Here is a 17,244-nt window from a genome sequence, read left to right on the forward strand (position 1 = left end):
AGTTCTGGTAATTCAATCAGAATGAAAACAACTGTCCTCTCCTCACCGCCTTTTTTCTCTCCCTCCTTGCAATATATACAATATAAGGTGATAAGGAAAATGCAGGGCTTACACAGATATCAGAATTCTTCAGACGTCCTCCTTTGGCTCTTTTCAGAAGCCTGATCCAGGTGGCCTTCATTAGCCAGACAGCTCAGTTACTGTCCGCAGCTGCAGCGCCCGGCACTGATCTCATAAAACATGTGCACACTGAGCACTGCAGAATCACAGCTCCTTTCCTATCCATGCTCTGCCGTGAGAGCCTTCCTTCTCTTCCCTCTGCCTTTCAAGCTTCCAGCCTCACTGCTTCCAAGTATTCTACTGGAATTAAATTCTCAAATTTTCTCATGCCAGTAGGAAAAAATGAAAAATAAAAAAAAAAAAAAATTCAAAAAAACTCCAGAAAATCCAAACCACCTTCAAAAATCTCAACTTCAATGATAAAAACATGAAATAAAACCAGCTTCGGAAATATTGTGAGAGATGCTTCAGCTGATGATAAACTGAGATCGATCACAGAAAAATACCTAGGGCTTTTTCCTTTCTGTTTTGGGGGGCGGATTTGGCTGTTAAAAATAGTGCTTGTAAAAGAACCTTTTAAAATCCTGTGCAAAATGTATTCAGTGACATTTGCAAGTGCAAAGTTCATTTCATCTCTTCCTAGATTGGCTGGGGGTGGGGTAACAGGCTGTTCATACCACTGGGCATGCTCCATATGTGCAGCCTTTTACGCAGATGCTCACATCACACCGGGCTGTTAGCCTATGCCAAATTGCCATTTTACATCTCAAGGGTAAACAGCTGGAAAACGCGAGGTCCCTGTGAAACTGGAAGAGCTGGTACAGTGTTTCATTCCCGTCATGGATGTCTGCTGCCAGCCACGTTTCCCTTGGATGCTTGCTCCTGCCACAGAGTGCTGCCCTCCGCTGCAAAGCACTGAGCTCCACTCACATTTCCCTTACAGAAACCAAAAATACGCCTGTTGAGTGGGAATTTAACCCCCTGCGTACTGCGTGTATTTTTCCTGACATTAGTAGAGGAAAGGAGCAAAGAATAACGGCCATATACCACGTAACACACAAATATTAGATCCTAATATGACAAAAGCCAAACAAAACCTTAAATTTCACTATTCTGCTTTTCAGAATCACCCTCTACCCTGAAATAAACTGACATGGGAGTGACACGCTAAGGCAGGTTTCCCTCGAGTGTTTACAATTTACTGACGGATATGCAACAATCTAGGTGAAAAAGATCACTGTAGCTGACTGCAGTGCCCACCTCTGATATAAATTCAGATGTACAAGAAAAACAGCGAACAAAGACTACAGCTGAGAACAGTGGTCATGCACATGCTGCAGTTTGTCAGCATATCCCAGGAATGATCAAATCCTGCCATGATTTGTGTCTGTGTAACAATGAAAGTGCCCATCACAAGTGATGCAGCAGCCTCCATTTCACCATTATCAGAGCAAATAACAGTAGTCACTAAACTCACACTTCTAAATAAAGCTACTTTTTAACTTTTCAAATGTTTTACTTTTTTTTCTTTTCTGAAGTGTGTAATAGTTACAGCATAGAATTTAATAAGTTGTCTTTGAACTGACAAAGAAAATTATTCTCCAAAGAATATTTTGTTTTTCAGGAGTTCAGATACATCTGCTAAGTTATGGTGATTGTTCAAAACTAAAATGTCTCCTGAGCTAGAGCAATAGGAGGAGAAATCAAATAAAACACACTCTAAGTTTATTGCATTTTTAAAAATATCTTGTCTGCTAAGAAAATATACAGAGGCCCTGTAACATTCTCAAAGCCTATCAAATTATGCTGTTCTTTACAATTCCCCTTTGCCACAACTTCTGACACAGCTGCCAATAGAAATAGTGGGAAAAGAGGATCATCAATAAGCAGACAGAAGTTTAGTGCAGCGTTTAAATCCAGTTATGGCTGACACACCAGTGGCCTGTGGACAAGACCACTGATGCTACCACAGCACTAATGAAAGGTGTGATCAGCTCTGTGATGAGCTCCCCTGGAGTTCCAGCCCCCAGGACACTCAGTGGTCCCTGGACACTCAATCCTCCTGGGAAAGGGCACACCCAAACCCAAACCCTTCCCCAGCAGCACTGCAGCTCCTTGGTGCCACTCTGCTGCCACGAGGAATGGTGCCATAACCAGCCCCGAAGCAACACTGCCTTTAAGTAAGAGGAAAACAAACAAAGCAGCCATTAAGCCTGACAGGAGATCGTACAACAGTGTGGGTGTTTGCTTCCTACAGCACTTCTATGGTGAGCACACGATATTTGACACTGACCAAGCAGCACAGCATCACTTTTCCTGTCCCTCATTTTGCTGTGCACTAGGTATGCTACCTAACCAGTCCTCACCCTACAAAAAAAACCCATGAAGCACAGTAACATAATTCCTATTTTCCCAAAGGGGGAAAAATGCCTTTTGTGTCAGGCTAGAATTGCTAAAATTTGAATTTCATCTTCCCGGCCACAGAGACCATTTATAGTGCTTGTCATGTCTTGTGTTGGCCACAGTCCCAACACACACCCAAAAAATCAGAATGATTCCATTTATTTTAATTATATTGACAAATTGCATTAATCAACCGCAGTATTACATTTATTTTCCCCATGGTACAGACATAGTCATGTAAATTTTCTGTGCAAATGGAAAGCTGGAAGCTTTTTTGCTTTTTGAATATGAAAAAAACTCACAGCTGGATAATACAGGGAAAGGAGGACCATACAATTGCATTTAATTAAGTGTAAATTGCTGAGTATTTTTATATGAGCTAAGAATGCATTCAATCACATTAGGATGAAAAAAAATTATAATGAAACTATAATAGAAATATCTTGACTAGTAAAAAAAAATCATGACAAGTGGATGTGCATCTTCCATTAAAGACAACCAAGGAAATTACATTTCCTCACAGGAAAGAGGAAATGATGCTGAAATTTTTTTGGGTTACTCTGGAGAACAGTAAAAATCTTTCCCCAAGAGCTTCTGGAATTCAGTCTTTGTGAAATTCTTCATGTCTCCATCTCCTTCCTTTGCCATATGGAAGAGCTGCAGTAATATCTATATGTAATATATGTTACTGCAGCCCCCAATTCCTCATCTTTTATGGGAAACTGTCTAATAAATGTGAGGTAATTCATGTTAATAATTACTCCACCAATTTCTTCTTCTTTTTATTTTATTCCTTACTTTGCAGGTTTACAGGCCTAGCTTGTTTGAAAAATAAATTTCTGTTTTTATAACATGCTTGAAAAATATTCCCAATTTTATTACCACTTATTAGAGTAGCTTCTATGAGCTATTCTTATAGCGCAAACTAATACTTTTCACTCTGCTAGTGGTCATATGTGATCATATTTGAGTTCCTTTTCCTTCAAGACAATAAATGTTGATGATGTTTTTAGCACTGCAGAAGTGTGACATCTTTAGGAGACTGGGTCCCTCAAGTGAAATGGTTTTTTTTTTAATATTATTTCTGTTTACTTGCAGGTAGAAACTATTTAGATAAATTCAGTAGTGCCTCTAGATCTCTTATTTTTCTTGTTGGTTTTCTGTATCCATGCTTAACTTTCACCAGCACAGCTGGAGCTTAAGTACAGGTTTTGATGGATAAATTCTCACTGGGTTAATACAGCCATCACTACTCTCACCAATTCAGTCGTGGCCTCTATATAGTGTTTTGCCTTTAAAGAATAAAAACCAATCTGAGTACCATGACTAACTTGAACAGGGTAATCCAGTTAGGAATTAGATATCATTAGAACAGATCATTTTCCAGATTACTGAAAATTCGGAAGTAATTATCTTCTTAGAAAGATCAACCAAGTTCCTTCAAGTAAAGACTTTTAACATTATTATTTATTAAATGAAGGCAAGAAGCAGTGAGCAAACATGCATGGAGATTTTACTAGGAATAAGGAAATATATGTGACTGCACACGTATATAAAACCCTTCATTTATAGCAGTGGGGTCTTTTCTAAGATATATTTTTCATCTTTTCATTCACTTGATGCTAATGAGACTTTTAAATCCAAAAGGAGAAATTACTTTATGTCTTCATTTGATTTATACTTTGAATATAGAAAGCTCAGGCCTCACTGTGCCAGTAAGAGGAACAAATCACTTCAATATTCTGAATTTATAAAGAGATATTGTTAACTGCTTATGTTCTTATCCTGTGGCAGCAGTAAGAATGGCACCACACGTCTCACTAGGACATGATTTGAGGTAGTGTATTATGTCCTTGTGATATGCAACTCCTCAATTGCTATGAGCTACAGTAAAGAAAACAAGTTATTTCCATAAAATGTTTATTACTCTTAAAATCTTTTGAAATTGATTCAGAACAAAGGCAAAATGTGGAATGTCAGAGTTTAGTATGAAGTGAAACTGCTGACATTGGCACATCAGAATACCTCGGGGAATACAGATTGTTGTTTCACCCTAAACTGATCAACCTGAAAAATAGAGTCAGAAGTCAGAAGCTCTCCCACACAGGCACCATGAGTAGAGGGAACCTCAGTTTGGCAGAGGGACCACAGGTGGTGAGTGTGAAAATTTCTTATCTATGAAGTTTTGTCCAGATATCTAAACAATGTCATTGATTTGAATTATGTTAAAGAAAACACAAAATGCTGCTCTGATAGTATTAAATAATATTATATGGATGTTATTATTTGAGTGTAGAATTTATAGAAAGATCAAATTTAATTCAATTAATTTTTTGCAAGGTTTGAAGTGTATGACAAACTGCAGAAATACCTTTTAGCAAAGCAAAAAGGAGAGTCCACATTTTCTTTAAGGCACTATCAAACAGGAATTGTTAATTTCTTGTGTATGGGTCATGGATGCTTCCCACACAGGCAAAGTCTAGTCCAGATGACCTCCCTGGTTCTTGGCATGCACCCTGCAGTGCAGTGCCACAAAATCTACATGTAAATAGACAATTACTATCCGAGGAGGGCTACCAGCTCCTACCATAGGCATTGAAATATTCAATGTTTGCATTTAAAAACCAAACAATGTTGATTAGAATGTTTTTCTTGCTCTCTAAAGTTTATGTGGCATTGCTATGGCATCTACCACGGGAGATGTTCAAATCACAGGACTGAAATTTCAGAACAGCTGGGAGCTTTAGGGTGGCAATGTAATTTAAAAGGAGATTATACAGGAAATCAGTCTTTTCTTTACCCTTAACATGACTTTGGCAAGCTTGATGGCAGCATCCAGCTCTCCATTAACAGGTTTGCAAGGCATTACTAATCTAATCAACAGCTGCCTGAAAGCAGAGTTTTTTAAAACAGCTCTTAGGTTTGCAGAAGACTAGATTTTGGCATTCAGAACCAGGTAAACAACTGAACCAGGTACTTTATCAGGAAAAACCAAAACAACAAAACCAAAATAACCCCCCACACATTTGCACTCACATTTCATTGTATTGCCTAAATGTTTGCTTCTATGTTGTTTCACTAAGAAAAAGTGAAATGGGTAGGTATTTTTAGAGGAATGATGGTCTTTTCATGAAGACCCCTCAGAAAATCTTTGAAAATATGCAAAAAGGCAGCTGCAAAGCTCAGCCCAGTTAGCAAACAGATGAGTCCTCATAGTCAGAGCTGAATTTTTCCCAAATCTGTGGGATGCTCTGGTGTGTTAGTTTACCTGTTTTCCAAAAAACATCTAAGATATAAGCCTCCTTGAGACCATATTGTGCTTGGCACTGCACAGTCACAAAGTGAATGATAAACTCTGCCTAAACGAGCTTGCAATCTAAGGCTGAGAGAATATGAGCAGAAAAACCAGCAAAGGAGTAACAAAAGGGTCAAGGTAGCAATGCAATAGAAAATAAAGCACTTTTAAATACTGGATATCAGCATTATGACTCATCTCTTACATAACCACAGTGGGCTGTTCTTTAAGTAAGTTTCATATATGTATTATGGCAGAGATTAGTTCCGTGAAAGCCTCTGAAGGAGGATAATCTGGTAGCTCTGTGTATTCTGACAGAGAGAGTCTCACATTTATGAAATAAGAGAAAGGGATTTTGAGGAAGAGGGCAATGACAGAAATAGAAGGTGGTCTCTAAATTAATTAAAAAAAAAAAGCTTTATCAATAATATAAGCACATAAATATGAACTTTAAAAAACAAAACAAAAACATCCTACAAATTAAAGAAAAATAAATGAAATTTGATGTTTTGAGACAATTAATTGACTCTAGAGAATGGCACTAAACTAATAATGATTTTGAGCTACAGAGAAAAGTCAGAGCAGTGACAGAACTAAGATGTTGCCAGTGGAATGACTTGGAGACAGGTGTCAAAGGAAGAAGAATACACCAAGGAAATGACTGCAAGCAGCATGAACCTAAATCATCTCTCTTTTGTCTCAGACTGTCAGCACACACATGGATATTAACAAAGATTGACTGACTCATGGTAACTTTTGAAAACTCTGGTAACTTGATTATATGTATAAGACCTTAGGTGAAAGTAAATCAGACTTATTAATAACAACAAGCTGACCTGTGGTGCTGTTTATTAGTGCAGAAGGGGCTTAAAATTAACGGTTTTAAGAAAAAATGGACATATAACTTTTGACTGTATTTATTAATAAGCAGCAAATATCATGAAGAAAGGATTCTAAATTGCAGAAAGACAACGCAGAAAGGAAAGAATTTACAATATAAAATGCTGTTTATCTGATATAAGAGCACAGACAGAAAGACAAAGATTGGGTCAGCCATGAAATTAAAAGTGGACAGTAAAAAAGAGGAAAAATGGAAAACACATCTGGGGCGTCAACAAAAAACCAGAAAGCTAGAAAAGGAAAGAATTTGCAGGAAAGCATGGCAACCATCATCCCAATTTGTCTCAGCTCAGTTAAAAGTGCCAATTTAGATTCTGTGTTCCAGATCGTCAGTATATTTTTATCTGGGATTTTGGTTCAAGTCATTAAGATTTTCTGCATACTTAAAAATAGCTTCCTTGAAAATTCAACATGAAATTCTGTTACCAGTGGAGAATTCTGAAGGAAAAAAAGACTATTTCCCTTGAATTTTATTTTTGTTCTCCATTTATACAGGCCTTACCTGGTTTTCAAATCTAACATTTTTAATCTACTCCAGATAAAAAACTGAAGGTTTGGGGGCTTACTTTCTTGTTCATTTTTTATCTTATTAAAAACAGTGATGTTAAGCATATGCAATGAACTCTTATGTTTTTATATTTTACTGTGAATAGCATAGATATTATAATTAATAGTAGAATAAATTTTACTGAAATAGTAAAATTTCTGTGAAATTTTACTATTTCACAGAATCATAAAACGTCTCAGATTGAAAGAGACCCAAAAGGATCAAGTCCAACTATTGGTCCTTCAAGGAACTATCCCCAAGAATTACAAAATTTGTTTGTGAGCATTTTCAAAACTCTCCTTGAGCTCTGTCAGGCTTTGTGCTTTGACCCTCAGGCTTTGTGCTTTGACCACTTCCCCAGCTGTTCCAGTGCCCAGCCACCCTCTGGGTGAAGAAGCTTTTCCTGACATCCAGCCTGAACTTCCCCTGAGTCAGCTTCAGGTTATTCCCTTGGGTCCTGCCACTGGGCAAGACAGAGAAAAGATAAGTGTCTTCCCCTCTGCTTCCTCCCACAAGGAAATTGTAATTGGAATTGCAATGAGGTCTCCCCTCAATGTCCTCCCGGTTCAACAGACCAAGTGACTCCAGCTGCTCCTCATACAGCTTCCCTCCAGACCCTCCACCACCTTTGTTGCCCTCCTCTGGACACTCTGACAGTTTAATGTCTTTTTTGTATTGTGGCATCCAAAACTGCCCCCAGCACTCAGGGTGAGGCTGCCCCATTGCAGAGCAGAGCAGAGCAGGACAGTCCCTCCCTTGCCCTGCTGGCCATGCTGTGCCTGATGCCCCGCAGGACAGGGTTGGCCCTCCTGGCTGTCAGGGCACTGCTGGCTCAGGTTCAGCTTGCCATGGACCAGGACCCCCAGGTCCCTTTCCATGGCTCTGCTCTCCAGCATCTCATTCCCCAGTCTGTCTGTACACCCAGGGCTGCCCCATCCCAGGTACAGAATCCAGCACTTTCCCTTGTTGAATTTCATTTGATTGGTGATTGCCCAGCCCTCTGATTTATCAGCATCTCTCTGCACAGCATCTATGCCTTGAAGGGAGCCAACAGCTCATCCCAATTTATTGTTATCACTAAACTTAACCAGTATATCAATATGTCCTGTGTCCAAGTAATTTTTGAAGATGTTGAAGAGAACTGGTTTTAAGATGGAGCCCTGTAAAACCTCAGAATGCCACTAGATTCCAAAATCCCATCAGATCCCCAGTCTGATGTCACTCCATGCTCTGTAACCCTTTGTGCCTGAGCCATGAGCCAGCTGCTCACCCATCACAGGATGTGTTTATCCAGCTGTGAGCTGGACATCTTGTGCAGAAAGGGCTCTGTGAGAGGATTGAAAGCTTTACTGAAATCCAAAAAGATTCTATCAACTGGCTCCCCTTGACCAGCTGGGTGCATTATATTGTCATAAAAGGAAAATAAGTCTGTCAAGCAGGACTTTCTCCTCAAGGAGTGGTCTGGCTGTAACCGACAATGCATTGTCTTTTAGGTGGTTTTCACTAACTCACAGAACAATATTCACCATAATTTTACCAGTCATTGAAAAGTCAACTGAGTCCTCTCCACATCACCAAGACTGTTCAAAAATCATTGAGAGAGGTCTTGCAATGACATCAGCCAGCTCTTTGAGGACTCTGATAAATCTCATCAAGCTCCACAGAGTGACAGGCAGAAAATCCTGCACAAATTTGGAGCTGACTGGAAGTTTCTCATTCTCACAGTCATAGTCCATCCATGCTCAGGGCTCTGGGAGCCCCAAAGCCCATCCACAATGTTGAAGCAAAGAAAGCATTAAATAACTCTGCTTTTCCTATGTCCCTGTTTGTGAGGTGACCATACTCATCAAGTAACAGGTCAAAGATATTACTGGATTGCCTCTTTAAAAATATTTTCTATTGCCCCCCACAGCAGCGGGTAGCTTCAACTCTAATTGAGCTTCATCTGCATGAGTTTTCTCTCTACAGCGGTGAGCACTGTCTATGCAGTTGTCCCATGTCGCCCAACCTTTCTTCCACTGGCTTTTTTTGCCTTAGCTCCAGAAGAAGATCCTACTCAGCCAAGCCAGCCATCTGCCTTGCCTGGTGGACCTGTGACATTTTGAAATTGCCCACTCCTGTGCTATTAAGAGGTGGTGCTGAAAGCGCAGCCAGCACTGATGGACCCCAACATCCTCAGCAGTATTTTCTCAGGAACCTTATTCCCCAGTTCCCTGATCAGCCTGAAGTCTGGTCCCCTCATATCTAGCATATCTAGGGTTGAAGCTTTGCTGGCAGTTTTCCACCTGTCACCTGAGTTTTTAAACTCAACTGCTCCATGGTCTCTGTCACCAAAAAGGTAATCAAAAATCACTTCATGAGATCCTCTTGTTAGCAAGCATCAAATCAAGGAGGGCATCTTTCCCAGCCAGCTCCCTTAGTCCCTGTACAATGAAGTCATCATCCAAATGTTTTAGGAATCTTCTGGACCTGGTTTTGCTAGCTTTGTAGTGATCCCAGTTAACACCTGGCAAACTGAAATCCCCCATAAGCACAAGGATGGATGATTTAGAACCATCTCTTAATTCTTTAAAGAATTATTCATCAGTGTCATCATCCTAGCTGAGTGCCCTATAGAAGACTCTCACAATGATATCTGCTTTTTTTTGTTTGTCCCTTAATCCTTAACTAGGGGCTCTCAACTGTCCCAATGACAACTTCAAGTTCCAGCACTAAAAGTTTGTCAGTTTTCAAAGGTAACAACTGTTTTTATACATACTTCTGCTTGCTAGCATTCACTTTTATACCATAAATACAGTTTTTGTCTGTTTAAATAAAGATCTTTTTTGCTATCTCTTAATGAGTTAGTCTGACAGTCATACACTCTGAAGATACTGCTGTCATACACTAGTTGTCTACTGATAAGTTTATTTTCCAGATCATCTGCTACTGAAATTTTGATTTTCTAGTCATGTCAACAACATTCTCTTGTTAACAACATTCAATGACCGTCTTGACCTGGAACACTGTCATTTGCTCAACACTTAGATTAGGAAAGGTTTTCTCACCAAGACCTCTGTTAAACTGTGCATATGAAGACTAAGGAATTAATTAAATTTCCCTCACTCAGGCTCACTGAAACCTCAAGCCCTTAAAATAGATGTTCATTTGTGATTCAGCCCAGGTATCTCTTGCAGACTCAATGGCCCTTTAGCACCTGCAGTCTTCCTCTCTTTGATACCACCAGAAACACCAAGTAAGCAGTTTTGCACTGCCTGGCATAATCTATTTCAGGATATAAACATGACAAAAACGACATCCTCATTAATGGGCTTAATCTAAGCCCAGTTTCTGAGAGTGCCAAAACCACACGAGTCTTTGTGGTTTTAGGTTAGTCCTTTGCTTCAGTCTTCATCCCCATAGACTCCTTGAAGAATAACAGGACTGTTTCTTTATTCCCATTACCTATCCACCAGGTCTAGCATAAAACAAAGCAAACTGCTTGGGATCTTACCAAGAGGATGAGGCTCCTTTTTCACTATTTACACATTACAATTACTCTCATCTGATTTCAAAAACACAACAGTATGCAGTACTTTGAATAAATGAAAATATCTCTGGAAACCCCTTTTGTACCTCTTGTCTATCACCTATCAAAATAATCTTGAAAAATTCCCTTTCTCCAGCATAGACTTTCATAGTTTTTGTTCTAAACCAAAAATACTTCAGTTAATGGATAGATTGCATGATGCAAACTGTTCACATCCATTGGCTCATTTAGATTTGTCTCTAAAAGCCACTAGACCTAGTGCATCCACACAGAGTGGATGAAGGTACCAAGCTAAAGGAAGCAATAAATTCCTGATTCTCCCATCCCCATCTATGACTGTCACTGCTTGCATAGCTCCACCAACTGTTCTTTGAAAGAAGGAGAGTGAAACAGTTTGTGATTCTGAATCTGATCATTTTTAGAGCACTATCCCCATCTCTTTACTAAGAAATAAGACCGAGGGCTCTGCATGTTATTGTCCCTGTTTTTCAAGCGCAAGACAGTGCAAGAATGTGGAGAGTATATACAATACTTGTTTACAACAAAAAATAGTAAAAGGTTCTAGGAAACCATCTGATAGTCTAAAATATACAATATTGAATAAATCTAAATGTGTTTTCTCATAGATAAAACAGATTTTATACTATGGATTTATGCTAACACTAGAAATAAGATTGCTTAAATGAAGATGTGAGGGTTAAAAGGGCAGGGTATGTTTTAGACAACATGGAAACAGAAACGTGCTTGCTGATGAAGATGGTGCTAACCTGATTAGGTTAGATGCTAACCTGAAAATAAATAAAATATAAATGAATTGCAAAAGAAAAATTCAAGGAAATCATAAAAGCAAAAGGTGTGGTGAATAATTTTATAATTCAGTGCTGAAGTATTTTTTGTGTTCTGGGACATTCACAGGTTGGAAAAATAGAACAGATATTTTCCAGGATAACAACTGAACTCAGGTTTCTAAAATTATTGCTACCTAGAAGACCAAGCATCTTCTGTTTTTCAGACATAGGAGAAACATCAGGAACATTCTTTCTGCTTCAGAACAGACTTTGCCTGGGTCAGTTACATCATATCCCTCACTGAGCCATTTCCTCTTTTAGAGGATATACCACTGGTTTTCTTTCATCTATTGTTGCAATACTGAATACTGGCAGACAATCCATGTTTGATTGCCCTGCCACACACACCTCTGAGGAGCCCAGCTCCTTGCTGTTAATAACCCTCTTGTGGATGCTGAGGGATCTCAACTCCAGGCTGTGCAAGCCCCATTCCCTCAGGCTGTATCTGCAAGTCAAGTGATCCAGCTGCAACCATCCTGCATCATCCTCTCTGATTTATCCACATCTTTCTGTTGGGGCACTAAAGCTGGTCACAGTCAAGCAGCTATGTTCTAATGAATGCTGTGATCATCTCCCTGGATAGCTTGCCTGTACTACTTCTCATGAGTTTGGGATTTCAAAAAAATCTGCAACAAGAAATACAATGGAATTGTTTTTAAAAAGAGACAATATACACATTTGGCAAACCATCGTTTTCAGATTTGCTGTGCAACAGTTAACTTGTTCAAAAATTTTAAGGCTAGCAGTATCTCACTTTGTTGTAAAGTGACATTATTAATATGCTACCAGGATCAAAAAATGTGTAAAATCCCTCAGATAAAGAGATTTGCCCTTGCAAGCTTCTGGTTAAAAATGAGTCTCCAGCAACTGCAGTGATGAAAAGACACAAGAATAGAAACTCCAGTTCTGCAAGTCTTAAGGTATCAAAGTATATTATGCTAACTTTCATCAAAGAAATGCAAACAATCCTATGTCATCCCCCACAATTTGTTTCCTTCAGGAACTCCACAGGCTAGAGCCTGCTTTTTTCCTCTCTGATCCATTGTTTGGAAATGAAATAAATTTTCCCCTTAAACTCATACAGTTATGCACAGTTAAAAGTTCTATTTCTTCCAGTTTACAAGAGAATCAGTTTCTGTTTGAAGAATTACCACCCAAAAGTATCATGTGTCCTCTACTGCTGTCACTGCTGAATTCCCACTGAACAACAGGAAGATGACAAAGGTGGCTCTGAGATTGCCATTCTGCTGTGCTAATTAGGAAAGCAACTCATATTTGGATGAGAGTCCTACAGATAGAGTGAACAAGGAGCAGCCAGATGTAGGTAGGTGGATGATGGTCATCATTCAGATTATCCAGAGGATGAGCACCATGACAAAGCAGCAAAGAAGGACAAACCTTCAAGAGGAGAATATCAGGGTAATAGGAGAGAAATATGAGAGAGTATTTCAAGTGTGTAGGAGATGGATGGCAGGCCAATGAGCATTTTCTGAACTTTTGCTAGTTCTTGCCACTCTCCAGTTTACAGATCACAAAAGCAGAAAGATATCTCTTCTAGGATGAAAAATACTGTATAAAAATACCAAAACCCAAAAAAATTAACTCAGTGTTATTTGGGCTTATATGCCTGGCTTGAAATGGATAGTTTGTAAGTTAATATCTTCTTTTTGTTTATTTTTAACAATAGAAATTTTTACAACATTTAATCACCTCTGTACTCTATGAAGCTTTCCATTAAAATAATATTTTATTAGCCGATAATTACCCAGTAGTTCTAGGGTTCTGAATTGAAGCACAAAGGTAGAAAGCTGATTCCACAACTGCTTTTTTCCTGCTTACAAGCATTCAACAGGCTCTCTGTGTTCATCCTGATTTACATTAAGTCAGTCCCCAAAGTGTGCACGGGCAGGCAAAAAATTTAAAAGCAAGAAGCATCACTTCTCCTAGGTCACACCTATGACCCATTCCGTAGACTGTATATGCACTGCTAAACCACACTGTACTCAAAATCCCTCAAACATTCTCCAGACACAATGCTAGATTCCCTGGTCAGGTAAAAGTCAAAAGTCACCACTAAATTCAAGACTTTAAGAAATCCTCTTGGCTCTCAAGAGGAATTCTCAATATTATACCAGCTAAACTCAATTTTGGAGGGGAAAAAAAAAAGGATTTGGTATCTTATTTATTCTTAACTGATTTCAGTTAGTCTGAAACACTTCTTACATAATATTGAAAAATTTTATTTAAGTAAACCAGAATGTCAGTCTTGATTTGCACTGCTCTCCTTCCATTATTCCTTCTGTAAGAGTTACTCCATTTATGATCAGCAATAATTCACACAGTTGGCATCTCCCTTCCTGTTCAAAGTTTTTAACTTTACAATGCTTATAAAAAGAATCATGGCTTATTGTTTCCTTCATCATGCAGAAGAAAAGGAAACGCCTGTTGCTGAAGCTGGCACAGTAACACAAGTGTGCTCTTTTATAACTTCTCATGTTTTGTCAGTTGTCTGCAAACCTGGATCATTTCATGATTTGAGAGGGTGTCAGTATTTTTCATTCCTGTTAATTTTCAAAATCATCATAGTCTATGATTTCCCTAGCAGTTCCTTCTTGTTTCCTCTCTTGATTATGCTAAAACAGACCTTATTGAAGTTGAATGGCATTGCATTCACATCGTAAAATCTACCAGAGATGCACAAGGGCAACACTTTCAATTGTTACAAGTCAAGCTGGTCCACAAAACATGTTGTATAACTGGCAGGACTAATCTCTCCCACCACACTCACAGACACAGATGTCCAGGTTTATTTAAAATAACCCTAAACAAAACAGCAAAATTGGCAGTGTTTGGATTTTTTAAAAATGTATGCATTTCCCTGGGAGGCATTTGATTACAGGAATATACCAAATTTTATTCCTGTGGTGACAAGGCAAAATCAGCCATAGGAAATGGTATCAGCTGAATTATGTTTTGTCCCTCAGCACACCAGGACAGTCCCATCCAGACCATTCCCCAGATGTTCTTGCCTGCAAATTCCACCAAAGCTCTGGATCCAAAGTGATGACAGCATTATTTTGTGCTAAAAAGACATGACTGAACTGAATTATTAATTTTTCCTTACAAATCTTTGTTCCTGGCAGGAGAGGAGAGAGATAACATTCATGCATGCAAAGGAAACCTCCCAGAAGACAAAGCGGCTTAATTTACCAGGAAATAGGTGTATGTGGTGGTTATTTAAAAGAAATAAAGTATTTTCCCAATGTCAAATTCAAGTGAAATGTCTACCAGCAAAATCAAAATTTCACATATGGTACTAAGGTCTTGTACAGGGAACTTTATGGTTTCACTTAAGCATGACTGAAGGCCACCCATGTTCCTGCCAGGATGTCTATAATGAATAACAGAATTACAGCACACAATATGAATTATTCCATTTTAGAAGGAATTAAGGGAAACAACACAACTTTCCTAAATATATGAGGTAAACCACAATAGGATACATATGATAAATTGACTATATTCGAGCAACAATCTAATGCCTCTTTCATATCTCACTTTATAGATATTATCCCATACTTTCATGGAATCCAGATGAAGGCAAAACAATCACAGTGAGTTAAAGATTAATGGCCTAAAATTTCAGAATTGTGCTGGGCATCCTTCACTAACAGGAACTAAATCAGTTGCTGGGCAACTGCTGGACATGATGACAATTTCTAAGAGTGAGTCTTGACTTATGAAGTAAAAACACGAGGATTCCTCCTTTGTGCCCTGAAGATTTTTATATAGTCTGCATTCTCTCAGTGGAATCAAAGAAAAAAAGGAGACTGGTGAGAGGACATGTGGAGGAAAGGACATCTAGTCCAACCTCCTGCTCAAGAGTAAGTAGCATATTCAAAGCCACAGCAGATTGCTCAGGACCCTGTCTAGCTGAGGTCTAATCTCCATGGATTAAAATTTTGCAACTTTACAAAGGGTCTTAGTCTTCAATCTCCTACACCAAATAAAAGTGTAAAGAAGTTCTAGCAGTCTTAGGATAATAAACTATGAAGTTTGACATTTAGCCTCAAAAATTAGCCAGCTGAGCTGCCTCTGCAAGCAGATAGAAACAATTCTATGAAGATATGCACAAAGTTAATTTTAGTAAAGCCCACTTCTGCACATATAATAAACTTCAGTTACCTCCAGGGAAGTAAACTAAGTTTGTAATTTCCTTTCAGACAAATATACTTCAGGAAAATACATGTACAGATCTTTTATTTCATACTTAGTTGTTACTAAAAGGAATAGCTTTGAAATACTACTATGTTCTTATGATTCTCAACTAGCAATATTAATGTATCAGCCTTGCTCCCATAAACTGGGCTTTGATTGTTCCCTCTGCTTAAAAATTCTTGTAATGGTCTACCTGTCCTTAGACTTAAGCACTCAGCTGAGTAGGAAGCACTCTGTATTTATGAAACAAAACTGCCTTTCTTATACCAATAAAAAACTACTTTGATTTAAAGAATTTATTTTTAATAAGAACATCTGTATAGATATTTTTAAGAAACACAGAAACTGCCTTAAAAAGGTAAAAAAAAAATATTAACCTCAATTCCTATTAGCTCAATTTGACTGGTTTGTAAGCTCTAACAGAACTTTAAGACTATATTATAAACCATAAAATATAAGATAGAATACTAGAATTTTAAACATCAAAAATTCCTACGCATTGCTAAATTAAAACGTATAGAATCACACTGTGTTGTAAATGACAATGTAAAATGAAATGTGCACAGGAGAATTTCCCAGGGATTTTAATCTTTCATTTCTCAGGAAAAACCTTTTAAAATGGCTGGTTCCTATGGGTCTGTAGTTACTGCAATGAAAACAGCCAAATTTTGCTAATTTTTTTCCCAGCAGAATCTTAGAAATTAATCTGGTCAGAGATGTATAAAAAGAGAATAATAAAAAAGCATGGTTATCATTACCCACTTCTGTATAAATAAAAGACTGCTGAAAAAAAGAATTAATGATTCCTATTAAAGATGTGTTGCCTATCCTCTGGACTTTGCAATTCTTATTCATCAGCTGAAGTAATTATCTGGAAAGTAACATGCAGTGTATGTAAACAAACAGCATTTCATTTAGTCATTCCAGTTCCTGCAGCTTGTTTATAATTTAGAGTAGACATGTCTTCATGAGGATAGATGTCCATGACTTCCATAAAGAGGTAGATGGATTTTTCCCCTGTGATAGCCTTCCTGAGAGCCAGTGTTAAATAAGAACAAATTACAGATTTGCTCTGATCAGCTGCTACTGAATTTGTTCATCAGAACAAATCATCTTACTTACTATCATCAACTAGAAAACAGAAACATATTCCCAAACAGACATAAACACACAGCCTCAACTGTAAAAGAAAAGGAAAACAAAGGAGGGTAAAAAGGACTTGTGGCCCAAAAAGTTTATCAAAGAAACTTCATATCAAATATTCTGAAATGGGATTTTTGGTCCTTGATTTCCCCATGTGGAAGGTTTTTATCAAAATGCCAGTGGACTATATCCAGCCTGCCTGCTAGGAGTGCTTAACTGAGCTGTTGTAACTGCTAGAGTTTTGAAAGGTCAAGAGAGCAACAAGCTGCCCAGGCTGGCAGCCACCACCTCGCACACCGTT

At 38.3% G+C, this 17,244-nt stretch overlaps 1 protein-coding gene across 9 annotated transcripts in view; it reads right to left on the reverse strand.

Annotated features, from left to right (window-relative positions):
• CACNB2 (calcium voltage-gated channel auxiliary subunit beta 2) overlaps positions 1-17,244 on the reverse strand; it is a 245,447-nt gene that overhangs the window by 84,081 nt on the left and 144,122 nt on the right. The window contains exon 1 of one of the 9 annotated variants that reach the window (XM_005480304.4): positions 113-759. The exons of 6 other annotated variants lie outside the window; for them this stretch is intronic. In XM_005480304.4, the coding sequence (XP_005480361.1) occupies positions 113-181 (69 nt within the window). In that variant the 5' untranslated portion in view covers positions 182-759. Of the gene's footprint in view, positions 1-112; positions 760-17,244 lie in introns of those variants that run through there. 2 more of the 9 variants (XM_005480305.4, XM_005480308.4) reach the window with 2 other exon arrangements.

This window comes from Zonotrichia albicollis, chromosome 1, assembly GCF_047830755.1.
Source record: "Zonotrichia albicollis isolate bZonAlb1 chromosome 1, bZonAlb1.hap1, whole genome shotgun sequence".
Classification (NCBI taxonomy): domain Eukaryota; kingdom Metazoa; phylum Chordata; class Aves; order Passeriformes; family Passerellidae; genus Zonotrichia; species Zonotrichia albicollis.